We start from the raw sequence: 19,719 nt of genomic DNA, 5'->3' as shown, positions 1-19,719 counted from the left end.
TAATAAATTGAGAGGAGGTGTGACTCCCTGGAAAGAAGGGAGGCTCTGCAGACAGACATTGATGAACTAATGGGCTGGGCAGTCACTAGTGCCATGACATTTAACAAGGGCAAATGCCTGATTCTGCACCTGGGATGAGGCAAGCCTGGATGTACGGACAGACTGGGGAATGAGAGGCTGGAAAGCAGTGCCACAGAAAGGGACCCGAGGGTTCTGGTCGATGGCAAGTTGAACATGACCCAGCAGTGTCCTGGAGCCAGGAGAGCCAACCCTGTCCTGGGGGACATCAGGCACAGCATCACAGCCGGGCAAGGGAGGGGATTGTCCTGTTCTGCTCTGAGCTGAGGCAGCCTCATCTCGAGTGCTGGGGGCAGCTTTGGGTGCCACACTATAAATACTGAATTTCTAGGGAGTGTTCAAAGGAGGGCAATGACAATGGTGAGGGGAAGCTGTATGAGGAGCAGCTGAGGTCACTTGGTCTGTTCAGCCTGAGGAGGGGATTGAGGACAGACCTCACTGCAGTTACAGCTTCCTCATGAGGGGAAGAGGAGGGGCAGGCACTGATCACTTCTCTGTGGTCACCAGTGGCAGGACCCGAGGGAATGGCCTGTAGCTGTGTCAGGGGAGGTTTAGGCTGGACATTAGAAAAAGGTTCTTCCCCCAGAGGGTGTCTGGGCACAGCACCAGCCTGCCAGAGTTCAAGAACCATTTGAACCGTGCTCTCAGGCACATGGTGTGATTTTTGGGGATGCCCTGTGCAGGATCAGGAGTTGGACTTTGACAATCCTTGTGGATCCCTGTCAACCCAATATATTCTATAAGTAATTCTTTTATTAGAATTCTGAATTATTAATTCTAGGGACCTGTCTAAACCAGAACTAAATCTATGTAAATTTATTTAACGTATCTAAATCACAAATGTAGGAAGATCATAAGGATACTCCCAGCTTCGGCTGGAACAATTCAGTTGTTCAGACTGCTCTCTGCCCCAGACCCCACATGATATTCACCTACATATTTTATTTCCCTTTATTACACCCCTGTATTATTCCGGCCCGCCCCACAGGGGCCGTCCCCAGTCAGGCCGCGGCCCCGCGCCGAGGCCCCGCCCCTCCCCGCCTCAAGCCCCGCCCCCAAGGCTCTCCTTGCCCGCGGATTGGCCGAGGGGCGCGCGGCGTGGGGCGGGGCTGGCACGCTGGTATTTAAAGCGCCATGGCGGCAGCTGTGTGCTGTACTTGAGGTGGAAGCTGTGGCTGTGTGCGTGCACTGGGTGAGTGTTGGGAGGGGTCGGGGGGACTGAGTCCCTTGGCCTTGTGGTGCGGCGGCACCGGCGTACGTGGCCGCCCCGGCCCTGCTCGGCCTGACGGGGAGGAGCCGGGAATGCCTGGTGCGCGGCGCCGCCGGCGGGCCGGGCCTTGCTCCGTGTGCCCCGGCGTGAAGCGTCTGTTCGGCCTTGGAGCGCGGCGGCAGCGTGGCTGCCCTCGGAGAGAAGCTGCTTCTGTCCCTTTCCTCACTTTCTCTATCTCCCTCGTGAGCCTTCTCCCCGCGCTCCTGCCTCCTTCCCTCCCGTCCCGAGGCTGTCACCGGCCTGAGGGGCTGCGGGAAGCTCGTCCGGGGTCTGCAAAACACTGTGAAGAAAGTCCCACGTTTAACCTTTACGTCAGGCTCGGCCCGAAGTGCTGAGCCTGCAACGTGAGCGTGGGGCTCAGTGGTGGCCGCAGAGCGCTCCTAACTCAGTTCAGTGCTTTCCTCTGGGATGCTGAAGTTTATGGATAAGGAGGGCGAAGTTGTGATGGTGCAATGATAATCCCTTGTGTTATTTTATTTAAAGATGCTATATCTATAGTCCTGGGGAAAGGTAAAACTGTGGAGCTTCTTCTGCGTAGGTAGGAAGGGCTCAGCTCTCCTTTCTGAGGACTTACAGGAAGTTCAAACCCTGATTTTGAAGACGAAGGGGGAAGTAACATCCAGCCTTTTGCTATATAGTAACCAATACTTAACTTTTTGTAGTTTGAAGCTTTCTGAAGCAGGCTTCTTTGCAGCTCTTCAGTGTGACTTGTGTGATTCAATGCCCTTGTGATTTTAGAACTATTTAGCTATGGCTAAGGTGATATTTAAAGTCGTCCCTGGCTTAACAAGTAGTTCAGATCTTGTTTGTGTTGGACAGAATGTCAGCCTCCATGCAACTTATACTTTGTGTCTGTGCTGGAGCTGGAACCCTGGGGTTGCTATAGAAGCCAGTTGAGTGAAGGGGAGAGTCAGATGCTCCGGACTGATTAATGCCTGTGTGCTGGTTTCCTGAAAAGCTCCACATGCATCCTGCCTGAACTCTGACTGCATGTGAGGAGGGTGGCTGCATTAGGAAACCCCAGCTTCAGCGACAAGCATTGCTTTAACTTGGTTATGTCTTTGTAGTGCTTCGGAAGGTGTTCAGTTTTCACCTTTCATGACTGTTGAAGTGAATGCTTACCTGTCTGGTGATTTGGGGTTGTTCTAATTGGTTGTGTAAAACTAGTTATCAAAATTTAAGCCTGATGGATGCTTTAAATTAAATTGATGCTGTCTCTGAGGGAAAGAATTTTGCTATGTCAAACACTAGTATCTGTGCAAGTGCAACCTTGATTGAAAGAAAATTTGGGATGGGGCTTGCATTGCAGTATATTGTGTGGGACAACCTGGTGCTGGAAAGGATTTGTTTCAAATATGTAGAGTAGTCAGCTGCTCAAGAAATCCTAAGAGAAGCAGTGAGATGTCTTAACAACTGTCTTGTGACTATCATGTAGAAGCAGAAGAAAGGCTTAAAGGATCTGGCATAAAGCTGACTCAACAAAATACTTAATCACAGTGACTGGAGCTGCTGAACATGCTTGTATTACGTGGACCTTGGAGTTTTTCCTTCTAGTTCATGCACTTGGATTCCACAGGCACACTTCAGGGAGCATCTGTCTCTGGAGTTAATCAGAATGCTCCTGGATGCTATCCTGAGTAATGTGTTGTAGGGCAACATCTTAGACCTGCTGACCTCCAGTGGTCCCTTTCAACCTTAGCCATTCTGGGATTTGTAAAGCTCATTATTTCCAGGTTTAGTTGAGGTGCTATATCTTTAGTTCTAACTTGAGTTAAGCAACAAGCTTTACAGGACAGTATTTCTTATCAGTATTGATTTCAGACAGGTAAGGAAGACAGAAAACTGAAAAGAGGAGAGGTCTTGGGTTTTCTCACGTGAACTTCAGTTGAAATAAAAGCAAAATAAGGAAGTGGTAGCACAAGTAGTCACTGACCACTTGCTCATGACTTGCTGGGGCTGGCCTTTGTTCCCATGGCTTCATTCTGACCTCATTTGTGAAATCTGTGTGGCGGACTGAGACTTAAGGCTGAAGAAAGCACAGTTCTCCAGCTGCCTGCTTTTAACCTCTGCAGAGCACAAAGTGTGGTGCTTTTTTGGACCTGGCTCCCAGCATTAAGCCTATGGCATGCTATTAGTTGAACTCATAATGAAATCTACTCTTTGAAGTTGCATTATACTTGAGTAACATTTTGCCTGTAAGTCTACAGTAAAATGAAGTGTATGATTTCATTGAAGTATCTCTAGAGACAAGACTGCTCTGTTTAACTTTGAAAGTTATTTTGAGGAGAGAGGCAGAAAGAGTGGTGTTGAAATTTAAATATGCGGTAATTTCACAAAAGGGAGAGTATTATATTAGTACAGCTTGGGGTGTGACATTAGAAGCTGAAAGGTGAAAGTCTCTTGTGGCTCTTGATTACTGACTGTCACTTGTTAAGCTTTTGAAAACTAAATTATTTTTCTGTCACAGAATCTTCAGCAGCACTGTTCTGAAAACTAGTCCAAAAATGTCAGCTCTTGAAACCCTCTTTAAATACATTGATGAACACCAGGACCTCTATGTTCAGGTAAGTTTTTTGGGTTTCATCCTGCAGCATGGACAGCTATGCAGTGTTAGAAGATAGTGGGTCAGCTTCAAGTTTGTTCCTATGTCTACGATATGCTCAGTAATAATGTCAAGTAATGGGAGAGAGGGGAGAGTGGGCAGCAAGTGAGGAATTTGAGTCAGGCCAGAGAACTGTTTCTTAAATTTAGGTATGGTTCTGTTCAAAAACCTTAATGTCCATGATAAATTTATTAGGAAATTATCACTGTGTAGTGCAATTGGTAACCTATTTAGAGATACGAGAAGCTGACACTGGCTTCTGAATGCCAAACTAGGTTTATAGTTTCTTCCCTTTGGAGATGGGAGATGAAATATATTATAAATGAGGCTGGAACAAAGCTTTCTTGTATAAAACAATTTATGCTGGGGTACAGAGGGAGTACCTCCAAAGAGGCACTTTGCTACTTGACCTGCTATTTAGTTGCAGATTGTATTGTAATCCCTTTCACCCATGGATGAATCAGTGGTGCTATGAACTATACCAAGTTCTTAGCTTGATCTCTGCCAGTTGTTCTTGCTGAACTCGCATGGGGAGAAGCAGCTCAAGTAGCCTTTTTGAGAGACCCAAAAGACTTTAACTGGTTCTGGATACTTAAAGAACAGCAACTAAAAAGGCACAATAAACACAAGCTGTCGTACTCTTAAGCTTGTTATCTGTAGACTTTGTGCTATGCAGCAGGGACAACTATAGCCGAGTGAGGTTTCAGGGAGCTTTTGAGGGTAATATTAATGGTTAAAAGCTCTTTGAGGAGAGGACAGAGCTGATTTGCCTTAACCAACAATTGTTTAAGTCAAGCTCGAATTGAATTACAAGGTGTGGTGGTATTTGCATGGTGCCTGTTGTGTAGCAAAACCTGTAGCTCTTCCATCTCTCCAGCGCCTGGCAGAGTGGGTGGCAATCCAGAGTGTGTCAGCATGGCCAGAGAAGAGGGGTGAAATCAAACGCATGATGGAGGTTGCTGCGAAGGAGATTGAGCGACTGGGAGGCGCAACCAAACTTATGGATATTGGGAAACAAAAGGTACGTGAGCATCCCCGTTCAGCTTAATTAAGGGAAAAATCTCTTCAGAGGACAAGGTGTTTTGCATGAGAAAGTGCTGGGCCTTATGTTCCCACTATGAAAGACACCTAGACTCCATTAAAAGGCTCTGTATTTGACTTGTTGCTATAAAGAAAGAGGGTAGGATGGATATTATGTCGCTGCACATACTAGCACCTCCAAGCTGTGCAGCACCTAGCAGGCATCCAACCAGCATCCAATATACTGTGCAGATCCCATGCATGGAAATATTTTCCCATTTTATTTATTCAAGCTGTCCAGTTCCACTGACAGAAAAGGATTTTGTGTGAGAATTTCTTGATGCACTTTTAGATTAAGCAAGGACATGCAGGTGATATAATCCCCAGTGCCCAGTGGGAGCTGCTTTCAGGTTACAGTCAAGGGACTTGGTTTCTCCTGCAGTCCAGGGGTATGCACAGCACAATACAGGCAGGAAGGTGAAGATATGTGTGCAGCATAGGATAGCACAGGCTTTGGGGCACTCAGGTTATCTTTGTGGGTCACTAATTCCTGGGTGTCTGATGGACTTCTGGGTCAGGATCACCACACAAGGGTCCTGTGGGCAGTGGCCTAAAAGGGCACTAGCCTGTTGTGGTGTAGGATAATGTCTTTCCTGCCACACAGTATGAACCTTCTGTTAAAAACCTTTGTTTATAATAAACCTTGGGATCAAATTAAGGATGTTGTATTAAATGTTGGACTTTTTGAACTGAATGTGAATAGAGCACCTGCAAACAAAAATGTTAGCTATTTTAAACAACTGTCTGGTATTGGTCCTTAGACCCAGAGGCTATAAAGATACTGACCCTTTCAGAAGAAAGACTCTTTCAGAAGTGTTACATTTGTCACATGATTGCATTGCTCCCTGACTAGATTCACAAGTACAGTTAAAACAATGACCTTCCTCCTCATTTTTAGCTATCCAGACTGCCTTTTTTCCCCCTGAGAAATGTATATGCGTATGAGAATAATGATAATCTCATTGTAGGGAAATACCCACTTGATATGCTCCTTCTCTGAAGTAACCAGCCCCTACCTGCTTCAGAGTAAGACCCATACCAAAACTGTTAGACTAGGATTTGGATAGTGGCATTAAAAACCTTATACTGAAATGTTTACTAGTTTTAGAAGATTGTCCTTGTAATTGGTGTGAAAGACTGCTGAGTGAAATCTGTGTTTATGGGAGCCTTCTGAGCAGTTCTTGCTTTTGGCAACTGGATTACACCTGTTTTGTAGCTACAGGTTCCAGCAGGAAAGCTGCTGACTTGGGAGGGAATCTGTAGGTTAATTCTAGCTCTCCTACTATCTACAGCCTAAGGCCCCATCAAAAGCATTTCAGTTAATTCAGAGACAAAGTTGTTCTTTTAATCGCTGTAACTTTTTGGTAGCGAGAACTGATTTTAGTTTTATATGTAATATTTTTATTAGGTGACTTTAATCCATCTGCAAGGGCTACCTTCAGAATTCAGTTTTACATTAATTATAGAGGGAGCTGGTCAGTGATGGTGCTATATCTGTGAAGGACTAAGTAAAACAACTGAACTTGTCAGAACAAAGTTGCTTTACTGCTGCACAGCAATTTGTTGTGTATTGATTACTGTAAATTCTTGCAGTAGTGCTTTAATCATGTAGAGCTGCAGCTGGCCAAGGACCTTGTAACCTGCTGATAAAAAATTGGAGCTTGAGACCTGTATAAGCAAAAAGTCAAAGCTGATCTTGATCTGCTGAACAGTGTAGAAGTACATGTTCACTGGAAGGGAAATACTTGCTGACTGGGAATAGCATGTGATAATTGCTTATGGGTATTCCAAGGGATTAAGCCAAGTTCAACTCTTGAACTCGTAAACTGAGTTCATCAGCACTACCCTGCCCTTAGTGTAACAATGTAGGCTGGTAAAGAGAAATGTCTGTTTTGCTGATTTTATTTGTGTGTAGGCACATGTTACACCCAGTCTTACCACTGCCAGGAAATGATTGTCCAAAGAGCTATACTGTGGACAGGATGAAAGTGCAGAACCCAATATTGAATGGAGTTTATCACTTATGCTTGGGTCAGCATTGGATATAGCAGTTTGGCATGCAGTCAGCTTGCTCAGCTGAAATCTGATGTAGGATTGGTAGTTTAAAGCTAACAGTTCTAAGTGGCTTGGAACATTTTGACTGTTAGTGGGATTTGTCAGGAAACTAGCTGGCATCAGGCTTTCTTGGGCACCCTCCTTCTGGCAATTGGGTTTGTGTAGATTAGTTTTGTTTAGCTGTCTGTGCCTTTACTCTCGTAACCTCCATAGTGTTAAAGTAATTAATGTATCTCATTAAAACCTGAATGTTCCACGTTTTGATAAAACTTCTGCCTTCCTATTTCTAGCTGCCTGATGGATCAGAGATCCCCCTACCACCAATTGTTCTGGGAACAGTAGGCACAGATCCACGCAAAAAGACAGTGTGTGTATATGGTCACCTGGATGTTCAGCCAGCAGCACTAGAGGATGGCTGGGATAGCGAGCCCTTCACACTGGTAGAAAGAGATGGTAAGGGCAGGTAGACTTCACAAACTGAACACTTTTGTCACAAGTGTGATATTCCTCAGTTGTTCCTAAGCTGTGCCATTGATTGAAAGTGGGGAAGCAGAGTAAGAACTGGTATGGGTATTTATTTAATACTGTTGAGGTAAAAATATCCTGGTGGGGAAATGGTCAACAAGTCAAGCTGTGAAGTCTCAGCTACTCTTGGGATTTTCCTTTTCTGAGTCTAGACTGTAATTTACATGTTTTCTTCCTTGTAGCTGCAGCACAATCTTTACTGCTGGCTTTTTGCCAGAGAGTTTTTTAGAACTAATTTCTTGTTCACAGCTTGAAGCCTGTAAGGTCATGTCAGGCTGCAGGAATTTTGAACCATTACTGAGAAAAAACACATGACAACTTTATGCCTGGAGACAGGAGTGGCACAGCAGCCTCTCTGGGTTGTCTTGTGTTTAACTGCTCTACTATGAGTAATACAGAAACTCTTTTGCAGAGGTAGTGCCCCAAAATTTGTCCCTCTCCCATAAATGGGGATGAAGAAATGGTGCAGTACCTCCTGTTGAAATAACATTGCCAGCAGTCAAGACTAAAACTTCCTTTTCTAGTAAAAGCAGGTGCTACCAACAGCTGCTTGTTTCACTTTCTCAGTGTTAAAGGTCATATCAGTAGAACATCAACCACTAGTGTTGCATAAGCTTTGGTTGCCAGAAAAAGGAGTATCTGTGCGAACTAGTACTTCTGCTTGGGCACTCAGTCATAGGCAGCAGAATCCAAGTTACTAAACTGCATTATCTCATCTGCTAGCAAGACCTAGACTTGCCTCAGGCTGTGGCTTGTCTCTGGTGAATGTCTCCTGCATGGCCAGGCTGCACAATGGCTCTTTACCTTTGCAGGTTGTCTGGCCTGTTCTGTCACTGGTTATATGGTGTGATGAGGGATTGTAGCCACAGCTGAGTTGGACTGATAACTGCCTCTGCTGTGATCCTGTGTGCTACATTTTCTGGCAATTCCCTGTGGCCTGTCAAACTCATCTTTGACTAAATGCCTTTCTAGGGAGATCCATTTTTATCTGGAGAGTCCAAAGAAGTGATTTGTCACTGGCTACTGAAGTTTTACTCTTCAAACAAGGAGTTGAACTAAGATAGTACTTGATTTCTGTTAAAAGCAGAAAATTTGTTTCTATTCTTAGATGTTCATAGAAAATTGTACTATTGTGAAGGATAATGCTTCTTTTCCTGGCTTATAATGAGCTCTTATTGAGGGACTAGCTGTGGAAAGAGGTGGGGTAGCTCTAAGTGGGAGAACTATTGCCTGTACCTATCCCACTTGAAAGGGAGAACTATTGCCTGTACCTATCCCACTTGAAAGGGTATGTGAAGTAGGATGTAAAACTGTTGTTTATGAAGAATCAGAAATGAAAGGTTTTTTACATAAGTAGGGCTAAAAAAGTTATCCAAAAAAAGTCTTCTCCTCTAGGCAAGAGATGTAACTTCACACTAGTTTTTTCCTTACTGGTTAATTTGTATCTTGTTTTTACAGGAAAGTTGTATGGGAGAGGATCAACAGATGACAAAGGTCCAGTGCTTGCCTGGCTGAATGCCTTGGAGGCTTATCAAAAAACTAACCAGGTATGTGCCCAAAACATAATCTGCTTTTTCACACGCGGCTGAGTCTAGCAATAAATGTTATCCAAGCCACAAACCCTTGTGAGGGAAGCCTGCTTATTCAGCTGATGGGAGGAATGGTGCAATCATCCTGTAAATTCCCTGATTTCCTAGTAGGGTTAAGCTGACTTGCTGACAAGTTAGTCTTATAGATGCTTAGGTTGCGCTTGTAACAGTTTTCCTTTAATGAAATATGTAGGAAGGAAAATACATATACAAGCATGTGGAGCCAGAGGAATAATCAAATGTGATCATTGTCATGTAAGGATGTCAAATTGCTTTGGCCTTTGTCAAAGCTTAATATCTCAATGCCACTGAGCTCTAAGAGGAGGTTAACACTAAAACTGGGAGCTTTTCTTATTCCTGTTAAAGAGAATGTGTAATCAGAAGTAGCTCAGGGTGTTTGCTTTATCTTGCAAGACAAGTTTCTATTGCTTTTGAAAGGAATAAACAGTTCAGTTGCTGTCTAAGTATATCGAATATGCTAGACTGGATAGACAGGGTAGCTCTGATCCTACTGTGCCATGCAATTTCTGTGATCTGTATTAGTTTTCCTAGCCTGGTGGCTTACCTTTGGCAACAGATTGCTGCTGTGTTGCCATTCTTAAGGGGTTTGGGGACAAGTTTTTTATGACTTTTTGGGAGAGCTTGTATTCCATCAAATGAAGGGTGGTATAAGTGCCCTCAACATAAGCACAGTCCAAACTTTAAACCAGTTTGTGTATAATTAACAAATTCCACTGTTGTGAAACTATTTTAGCCATGTCCATTTTTCTACTTTGAACACGACAGATGAAAATTACTGATTACTGAAGGAGTCAAGTGTTTTCACATGCTTAATCTGTTCTTGTTTTTAATTTCAAAGGAGTTTCCTGTAAATATTAGGTTTTGCTTAGAGGGTATGGAAGAATCAGGATCTGAAGGCCTTGATGAACTGATTTTTGCTCAGCGAGATGCTTTCTTTAAAGATGTGGATTATGTTTGCATTTCTGACAACTACTGGCTAGGCAAGAAGAAGCCTTGTATCACTTATGGTTTGAGAGGTGTCTGCTACTACTTCATAGAGGTAAGTGCTGAAATACACTGCAAATCTAGTATTATTAAACTGAATTTTCCACTGGAGAAGAGTGATGGTGCAAACCTTTTCACTCCAGTAGCTTTTTTTCCAGAAAAGATGAAACAGGCTACTTAGGTGGAATGGTTTTTCCTAATAGTCTAAGCATCCTTCTCTTGCTATCCTGTCTGATACTTGGGAGGGTGGGATAGCTTTCAGATGAGTGAAGCAAGGTAAGCCAGCACCTTCACTGAAGGATCGTCTCATAGCATAGATATCTTCATCCACATACACGCTTTGTATAGATGGGGTTCACATTTGTGCTTTTCTGGTCAGCTGGAATGTCTCCAGTTGACCAGAACTGCTGCTAGATGATTGAGAGTAGTTTGACAAGTTTTTACCAGTTCCCTCAATGTTTTGGGGTTGGATGGATCTGATCTGGGCCCATAGACCTGTGGGTGGCTAATTGACATAGCAGGTCATCTCTTCATAGGTTATGGGCCTCCCTCATCTCCCCATCACAAACTTCCATCTCAGGGAGCTGGGCATTCTGAGGACAACTCATCTTGATGTTGGAGACTGAGGCAAAGAAAACATAAAATACCTCTGCCTTTTTCTCATCTCCTGACACTACACTAGCCCCTACTTTCAACAAATGATGGGGATACTCTGACCCTTGGCAAGGTCACATTCTCACTGGGCTTTGGCTGTTCTGGTCTCCTCCCTACATGGCAATATCTCTGTGCTAAAATTGACATGAATCTTCATTCACTTCAATCAGGTGGAATGCTGTGACAAAGACCTCCACTCTGGAGTTTATGGTGGCTCGGTACATGAGGCCATGACAGATCTCATTGCTCTGATGGGTAAGAAAACATAGGTTTCACTGAATGCATTTAAAATGGGAGTAAGAGCTGTCCAAGCATGACTGAGTTTGCTGTGAAGGAGTCACTGAGGACTGTTTGCAGTAGCAAAGCAGTGGCTAGTGAAATGGTGCTTGCCAGGTATGCAAAGCTAATGCCTTAGATACAGAAATATGGAGAAGGTCTTGCCAAGAAGTTGTCTGTCTACTCTTAGCTTTCTCTAAAACCTTGCTGCAAATTTTCATGTTAATTACATCAGCTGTCTTCTCAAATTCTGCTGTGGGTAGGATATTGAACTCTTTGGGAATCCTACCTGCTGGCAAACTAGCAGTAGAATTAAATTCAGTAGCAAGCACGTGCACATTTTGGATACAGGCAAATTCTTTTAAGTGTCTTGCATGCTCAGTGGTATAGGATCTGGGAAATAGGAGTCTGAATTTCATTGCATTTACAGAGTTTTCAGAAGGCTGAGACTTCTACTTCCCAAGGAAAGTGTTCCAGCAATGACATCTTGTATCTTCTGGTTGAGTACTGATACTAGGTGCTTCTTGTTTACAGGGTGTCTTGTAGACAAGAAAGGGAAGATCCTCATCCCGGGTGTTAATGAAGCAGTGGCACCTGTTACTGATGAGGAGCTGGCATTATATGAGAAGATTGATTTTGACCTGTCAGAATATGCAAAAGATGTAGGAGCACCAAGACTTCTGCATGATGCAAAGGTGTGTTGCACTCTTCCTCTACCCTGTCTAGATCAAGCTGTCTGTATTAGTAGGAGACAGAAACAAGCCTTCTCTGGATGTGTATGTGTAGTTATTAACTTATTGGGCAGAGGATTCATCTGATATCCTCAAAATGGTGAGAATGCCTTGAAGATAACTTTGCTTACTGTATGGTTGACTCTATACTTAACACTTTGCAGAGGAACTGCCAGAGGTAAGTGCTTGAAAACTTATTCTAGGTTATCCCATGTTTAACTCAAGTGCCTTGACAATTCTAAGTTTCCTTCTTACGCTGTATAAATAGTATTTGAAACTTATACAGATTTTTAGTGCTATTATCTTAATTCTAGATAAGAATATTGGCAGTTTTCCAGAGGTCAGATGACAATCTACACGAAACTTCTGATTTTTCTACATCTGTAGGAAGTTCAGTGGGTTATCAGGAATCAAGTATTTGCTCAGAGATGATTGCTCCTTAGGTGAGAAAAAAGCTTGAACCCTAGTTGTGCTGAATACAAGCCTGACATGCTGGGCATGTTCCTAGACCTGGCAAAAAAGGACTATTTAGTTATCTTGAGCTAGGCAACCCAAGTCTTTGAAGAATCTCAAGGTCAATAAACTGCTGTCTAAAGTTAAATCTTTGTCCTGGGAGCTCTCCAAATGAATGCTTTTAACAGCATTGGATCTTACAAGGTACAGGTATTAAATACTCATTTTAAAACCCTAGATGTAAATACATCTACTGTCATAAAAAGCAGACACAGGTGTTGTAAAAGGCAAGTTTACATGTGCAGGTCTGTCTTCTATCCTAGTACTGTCAGGAGACTTCAAACTTAACTCAAACAGGTATAAGTAACAATTTATATCCTCAACCTTGTCTTTACATGCTCAGGTTTATATCAACTGGGAGCACACAGGTTTCTTTACTTAGGCTTGTCCTTTCAAGTAATGAATGAATTATAGCTTGGATATAAAGAGGAGCTGGCAAGATGTTTTTTGTGATACTGAGCTGAAGCTGTTCATTCTTGGCTCAACTGACAATTCCAGCCAAGGGACTTCTAAGCTGTATACATGCAAGAAGGGCTTTAGGGCTAGGAAGAGAGGGCTGTAGCTTCCAAATGAGAAGCAAATGTGCTTGAGAGATTTGAACTGTGACAGCTACATTTGCTTTGAGAGGAGGTTGGAGGCAGGTTGTACCTGGAAAAAAACTTGCAATGTAAAGGACACAGAACTTCTGAGTCTCTTGCATTTCTGCAGTGACGTTCACACTGGAGACACTGTACCTGTGTCTGCTCAGGGCAACTCAACTGCACTGAATTCAAGATTCAATGTATTGTCCAAGGTAACAGAGGAAATGCACCCTGGAAGGCAGTGGTGGTTAGTTTAGTCAGCCTGGAGTTCAGGCTTTTTAATACAGCTGATGATGTAAAGAAAAGCATACTGTAAGCCTCAGTCTGAGCAGTGGTGAGGCTTTTAGAAAATCTGAGCTTAAGCAGTGTCTTGGTGATGTTGGCACCTGCCTGTCTGGAGGCAGTGGGAATTAAAGCTTTCAGTGTTTCCCTACAAATTGTGCTTGAGCACCTTATAAATGGTGCTTATGTCTGTATCAGAAGCAGACTGGTCATGTCCCATAACTTCCACAGAGCTAGGAGAGGGTCAAACTAGAACTGCTGAGTCTCTTAGGGTGCTGAGAACCCAGCTATGTTATCCCAATGTGTGCTTAGTGGGAATAACAGCTTCTGAGTGGTCTTCAGTGAGCTGCATTTCTGCATGGGGAAAAGCACTATTTCTTGCAAAATCTTTATTAGGTTGAAGAAGTCATTATTTAGGGAACTGTCAAACTTCATGTAACCTTGCATCTTTCTCTTTGCTTTGGCAGAGAGACATCCTCATGCACAGGTGGAGATACCCTTCATTGTCTCTTCATGGAATTGAAGGAGCCTTCTCAGCCCCTGGTGCCAAGACTGTGATTCCTAGGAAAGTGATTGGCAAGTTCTCAATCAGGATTGTGCCAAACATGACTCCTGAAGAAGTGACAAAGAATGTATGTTGAGGTGTTTGGATAGCAGCAACCCAAGTGTCTCTAAACTTCTGTTTACCTTACCTTGGGGGAAGAGTTTTTCTGTTTTCTAAAGCAGTTCTGCTCATTTGCTTTCCTACTATCTTCCCTGTACTGCCCCTCAACACAAGAACTGAAGGAATACTGTGGGCTGTAATGGTCTGATTCTCCAGTTTCTCTAAACTCAAGGACTTGGGAGTAAATGCTAACCTAATTGTGGGGCACTTGGACTGCCAGAAATGCATGTTCAAAAGCAGCGGTGTTTGACATACTGGAGAATTGTTCTACAATATTCTGTTAATTTGTTAGAGGATGCTCTGACTTCAGAGCATCTTTGGAGTACTACAAAATAAGAGCAATAGGAAAAGTATTGCTGTGCAGTTGTAGTGACCTGCAAATCCCCAAGATGCTTTTTAGAATATGAACTTTGCCAGTGCTCATACAAATGCTAGCAGTAGGTGAAATCTTTCAATCTTTTTTACAGGTTGAAGACTACTTGAACAAAAAGTTTGCGGAGCTGCAGAGTCCCAACAAATTCAAAGTGTACTTAGGCCATGGTGGAAAACCCTGGGTGTCAGACTTCAACCACCCCCACTACATGGCTGGTAGGAGGGCCATGAAGACAGGTCAGTGGGTTTTTCACTTGGCATTGGTAGGATGAAAAATCTCTTGTTCCAGCACCTCAAGAAGCACTGAGAAAGTCATGTTTGCTGAATATTTAGTGTACTGCACTCATATTTAATAACTTTGGCTCACTAAGTGAGGAAGCATGCAATCTGCAACTTTTAAACTGAGATCTGAGGTACGGGAAGGAAAGATACTGGACATCAAATTAATTTCTACTGTTCTGGGACGAATTTGTTGGTGTAGTGTTGCTTCTGCATGAGACTGTTGGTTCAGATCACCTGTGAAGCCAAAATCCAATGAAGTTTGGTCATCACAGCACCTTTCTTAATCAGTTTTGCTGGATTGTACTGGGTAGCTAGAGCAACTCCAACTTGTGTTGGCAGAGAGGCCTTCAGATGAAGTGTTGGTGTGTAACTGACAGTGACAATACTCTAGTGCGACATCTGTGGGGAGAAGCTCCACAGTTTTGTGAGCTTTGCTGTGTGGCTGATTTGACCAGCACCTGGTACAGATGGGTACATGATGGTCTAAGTGAGGGTTTGTGGGGGGAAAAAAAAACCACAGGTTTCAAACTGACTAGAATATCACCTTTCTAGTTTTTGGAGTTGAACCAGACCTGACGAGGGAGGGAGGAAGCATTCCTGTTACCCTTACTTTTCAAGAAGCCACAGGCAAGAATGTCATGCTGCTTCCTGTTGGAGCTGCAGATGATGGGGCTCACTCTCAAAATGAAAAACTAAATAGGTAAGAGAATATTTATTCCTGTGCTAGAGTGTCTTGGCATATATTATGAAAAATGCAAAGAATTGAGCTCTTGCTTTTGTTTAATTCTCTGAATGGCAATGTGCCTCCCCAGCAGAGAATGAGTGATTGGGTAACTAGTTTGTAGCTAGTTTCATATTTTGGTTTCATATTTTTGGTCTCTATGCTTGGCCACCCTTTCCTCCCAAGTGTGCTGTTTCTGTCTTGCCAGGGAAGATGTAGGGATTTGGGGAGAAGCGCCTATTGCTTGCAGCAGCAATTCGTACAGTTTGTTGTGTGTAAGCCTAATGTGTCAGCTTTGCAAAAAGAACATCTGCTAGAAATGCAGCTCAGTGAAGACACTGCTAAAGGAAATTGTCTTCTTTGCAGGTACAACTACATCCAGGGAGTGAAGATGCTTGGTGCATACCTCTATGAAGTTTCCCAGCTGAAGGACTAAGTTAGACACCTCACCTTCTGGTTTATGGATCAGAAGTCTGAAATTTCTTGTGAAATGTCATCAATTACCAAGTCTTACATAGCTCCCCTTTTCTACCAGCACTCCACTGCTTTGGTGGGGGAGAGGGAAGCAGGCAGTTCCACTTGACAAAGAACATTTTATACCAAAAATACTTCTCTAAATGCTTACCTTAAATGAACAGACTATTCCTTAAGTGGTCAGCAGTCCTGAACTGCATCTTTGTCCCCTCTGTATCACTTCAGTTTGCTGTATTCTTCTACTTTTCCTGTAAATCAAGAGGAATGGTTTGCTCTCAACAGTTTAAGCAGCCACAGTAGTGGCAGAACTTCCAGCCTATTTAAGGTTCTTATTCCTGGGTGTGTCCTGGAAACAAGTAGTCAAGATTATGGGGCAACACTGGGATGTGCTCACGCTGTAGTGAGATATCTGTCTTTGCTGACTGAGTGATTTGGAAGAGGAGTTTGTCTCGAAGTTGATGCCTGCCTGCTGGTTTCAAATTATAGGGAATCAGGTGGTAACAAATTTCACTGTGGTGGTGACTACTGGCCACTTTTGTAAAGCTGCCTTTGTACTACCACAAAAGAATAATAAATAATCATACTGTGTTTGGCTCTTGGTCTCTAAGGTTTAAATAATGGTTTGGGTAGGAAAGCAACTTTGGGAACTTGGGAGGGACACTTCTGTGGCTGTAAAGGCAGATGTGCAACATGACTATAGGCTGTACATTGTGGGAATCCAGATTTTTATTCCTGGGCTCTGGCTCTGTAAGAACTTGTTGACTTGAAGCTGATGTCACAAACTCCAGCTCTCCTGAGAGAAAGAGCTCAAAACATTTCATTTTGGCTCTGAAACAGAGTCATCACACTGTCACATAACTGGTAGTACTGCGACTGAATGGAATTTGTAAGCATAAACAGGGAGAGATCACTTGTTGCAACTACTACTGATATCCAGCTTCAAGCTGTCTGCTGGATACATTAAACTCCAATACTTTTGTTGTTGTGTCAAAAACCTTCAGAAATAACAAACCTCGTAAATGATTGCTATCTGATCTGGATTGAGCTCCTTGATTCTCAATTACCTGACCAGCACTGGCAGCCTAAAGTAGGTACGTATTTCAAGTGATGGTGCTTTACTCTGAGAGCATGGTACAGTCCTGTGTCCTGACACAGTCAGCAGCATGAGATGATTCCCCCTTTGAAGGATAGAAGGTAGGAATATCTTCTCTCACAGATCAAGCAATTGTGAAAACCAGGTAACTTAATGGGGTCTTCTGGTCTCTCTGAAGCTTGTTTTGGTTTTTTTGGTTTGTCATTGAAGTTGATGGCTGGAGATAATCTGGTACCATTTTAACCCTTGCAGCTGGGGTGCAGTCAGACCATCCTGTGTCTGTTCTTGTGAGCACTGGACACAAACACTGGGGAGTGGATGTTTATGAATTTTGCTGTGAACCATGTTCAGAATCCATGCATAGTTGTTCTATTGCATTTGTAACAAATTTGAGGTTCAGTTAATGGGCTCAAGCTCTGCATTACAGACACTGTATGAGATCCTATACTTGCTGAGTAAGTACAGCATGGCAGAGTTGTGAAGGAGGCTGTAATGGTTTGAAAGCAAAACCAGCAAGAGACTTCAAGTCAGAAATACAATTTAATAGGAAAAAAGAGAAAAATAAAATACACGCAGTAGTAAAAAGAAAAACTAAGAGAGTCAGAATACAACCTGACACCCTGCTAGTTAGGGTGGTGGTAGCAGTCCAGATCAAGTGGTCTTGAAGTAGTGATCCTGTAGGAAGGTCTGGTAGCTCTTGTTCTCTGGAAACCAGTGGGTAAGGGCAGCCTTGGTGTTCCAAACCTGTTCTTACTTAGGTAGGAAATGTTCGGCTCCTCCCCCTGGGTGGAGCATCTCACAATGGGATGATGTAATTTTACCAGTTATGTAGTAGGACTCAATGACCCATTAATAAAAAATATGATTTTGTTTTTTTTGGCCCAAGCAACCTGCAGGGGCCTATTTAAGCCCACAGGAGTAGGTTGCTAAAGTAATCAGTACTTAATGAGATTTAATGGGACTTCAGATTCGTTTAGATGAATAATTTTAAATTCAGAAGTCATCAGTATCTGTTAGTTTGCTCCAGCAGAGCTTGCTTTAGCTATAACCTCTCTTGTCCTGCAGAAGATGACCTCAAAAGCAGTAGTACGTGGCCTCAGTGAACAAGGCAGGCAAAAGGGTTCCAGTGGTGCCAGCTTATTTCTGTGGCCTGCGTGCTTCAGACCTGGTTCCTTGAAAACTTGTAGTTGCAGAGAGGTGGCTTGCTGAATCCATGAATGCTTGTGCATGGTGTTAAGAGTACGCTTAGCCCAAGTTGTTTGAATAACACCATTGTTGTGCAACACAGAAGTGTGTGACATGACAGAAATTGTGAGCTGATCATGAAAACCAAAATGTATCACTGAAACCTGGGGCCTGATGTCCCTGTCTGCTGGGTGTGCAATGGCCACTTGGCACTTCCCACACACAACTTCACAGCTTTGCTTTACCTGTTGAGTTTTGAATTGGGACATCTCTTGATTGTTGGCATGTGGCTGTCTGCAAGTCTAACTTGCTTGTACTTCCACTTCTCCCACTCCAAGAAGGAAAAAAAAATCTTCAATGTGGATTTTGCAACTACTTATTCTCAGGATGAATGTACTACAAAACTGAGAATGTGGACTTGTGCCCTCATTGCTCACTATATTTCTTGTGTCTTAGCAAAATCCATGGCAATGCATCTTGATATGGAATGTGCACTTAAGAGGGGAACTGGAGTTATTACAAGCTATTATCCCTAAACAAGACCTAAGTGCCATTTAAAATGTGATTTTTCTTTTTTGTTTTTATGTATTCTGGGAAACACAGGCACACTCATTAAAACACAACCCTGATTCTCAACTGAGGCAATCCATTTTAGGCTCATCCACCACAATGTTTCCTAATTTGAAATTGTGTTTAACTTGCAAAACAGAGTTTGGTTTAGCATAATGAGTTTAGATGCACTAACTAAATCAAAACTTGAAGAGTTTCTGCTCTGCAATCTTGACCTTGAAACAGTGTGAAGAGTGGAGATGATATAGAGCAAATCTAGATAAAGTATTCCAGTTTGTTCATTCTGTTGGACTACTAGACCAAAAACATTACCATTTTTTCAGTGTTATCTGAACTCATTCAATTAAAATATAATAGATTCATGTGTTAAATATGCATTTACATTGAGACATCAATCTGAATAAATTGCCTTCCTGGTTATTAATAAAGTTATACAGGGGATTTAAAATCACTCTTCAGAGAACCTTCTTAGGCTACCCAGGAAAGTTTAGTGGGTAATTTTAATTCTAGTCCCTTGCTATCTTGCTATACCATTTTACATCGTGAGGTTAGGTTACGACAAGCCCTGAATGCTGAGACATATTTTTCTAGTAATTTTAAATATTCATTTTTCTATTAATTTTGCATGCCCTTAGTGATTCTGAGATTTCTTGACGAAAACTTAACATGCATGCTAATGAAATAGGCTTGGTGATGCTCAAGCAGCAGTATGCAGTGTTCCCCTCTCTGTGCAGGCTTTTCCTTCTCAGTCAGAAGAAGAAGAACATAGAGACAGCTCCTGGACCTCTTTCAGTCCTGCCCTTAAGGTTGAAAAGTGCACAAGCACAGTGGAGCAGCTTTTTTTGCCACTGTTATTGTGCTGTGCTCGCCTTCAGAAAGGCAACTGTCCTGTGAAATTCCACTGGGATAACCACCATGGAGTCACTCTTTAGTCTCTCCCTATGTACTGGGGTTGTGTGGAAGGTTCTGGTCAGGGCAGCACTACAGGAGTGGCTGCTGTGAGGACCTAGAAGCTTCCATGTCTGACCGAGCTGCTGCAGGATGGCTTAAGGCAGAGCTGCCACTGCCCAAGGCTGAGCCCATCAGTGACGGAGGTAGCACCTTCGGGATGACATCC

At 43.0% G+C, this 19,719-nt stretch overlaps 1 protein-coding gene across 1 annotated transcript; it reads left to right on the top strand.

The window, feature by feature from the left end:
• The first annotated feature begins 1,166 nt into the window (after positions 1 to 1,166).
• Positions 1,167 to 16,342, top strand: CNDP2 (carnosine dipeptidase 2). Its single transcript, XM_033057394.2, has 12 exons — positions 1,167 to 1,270; positions 3,816 to 3,912; positions 4,828 to 4,971; positions 7,376 to 7,538; positions 9,069 to 9,157; positions 10,059 to 10,259; positions 11,029 to 11,113; positions 11,669 to 11,829; positions 13,709 to 13,873; positions 14,373 to 14,514; positions 15,112 to 15,259; positions 15,647 to 16,342. Exons 2-12 carry the CDS (start codon positions 3,853 to 3,855, stop codon positions 15,714 to 15,716), a joined length of 1,428 nt encoding a protein of 475 aa, XP_032913285.1. The 5' UTR covers positions 1,167 to 1,270; positions 3,816 to 3,852; the 3' UTR covers positions 15,717 to 16,342.
• Positions 16,343 to 19,719: the final 3,377 nt, after the last annotated feature.

Source organism: Catharus ustulatus, chromosome 1 (assembly GCF_009819885.2).
Source record: "Catharus ustulatus isolate bCatUst1 chromosome 1, bCatUst1.pri.v2, whole genome shotgun sequence".
Classification (NCBI taxonomy): domain Eukaryota; kingdom Metazoa; phylum Chordata; class Aves; order Passeriformes; family Turdidae; genus Catharus; species Catharus ustulatus.
The sequence above is the reverse complement of the archived record's forward strand: the minus strand, read 5'-3'. Positions and strand labels throughout refer to the sequence as shown.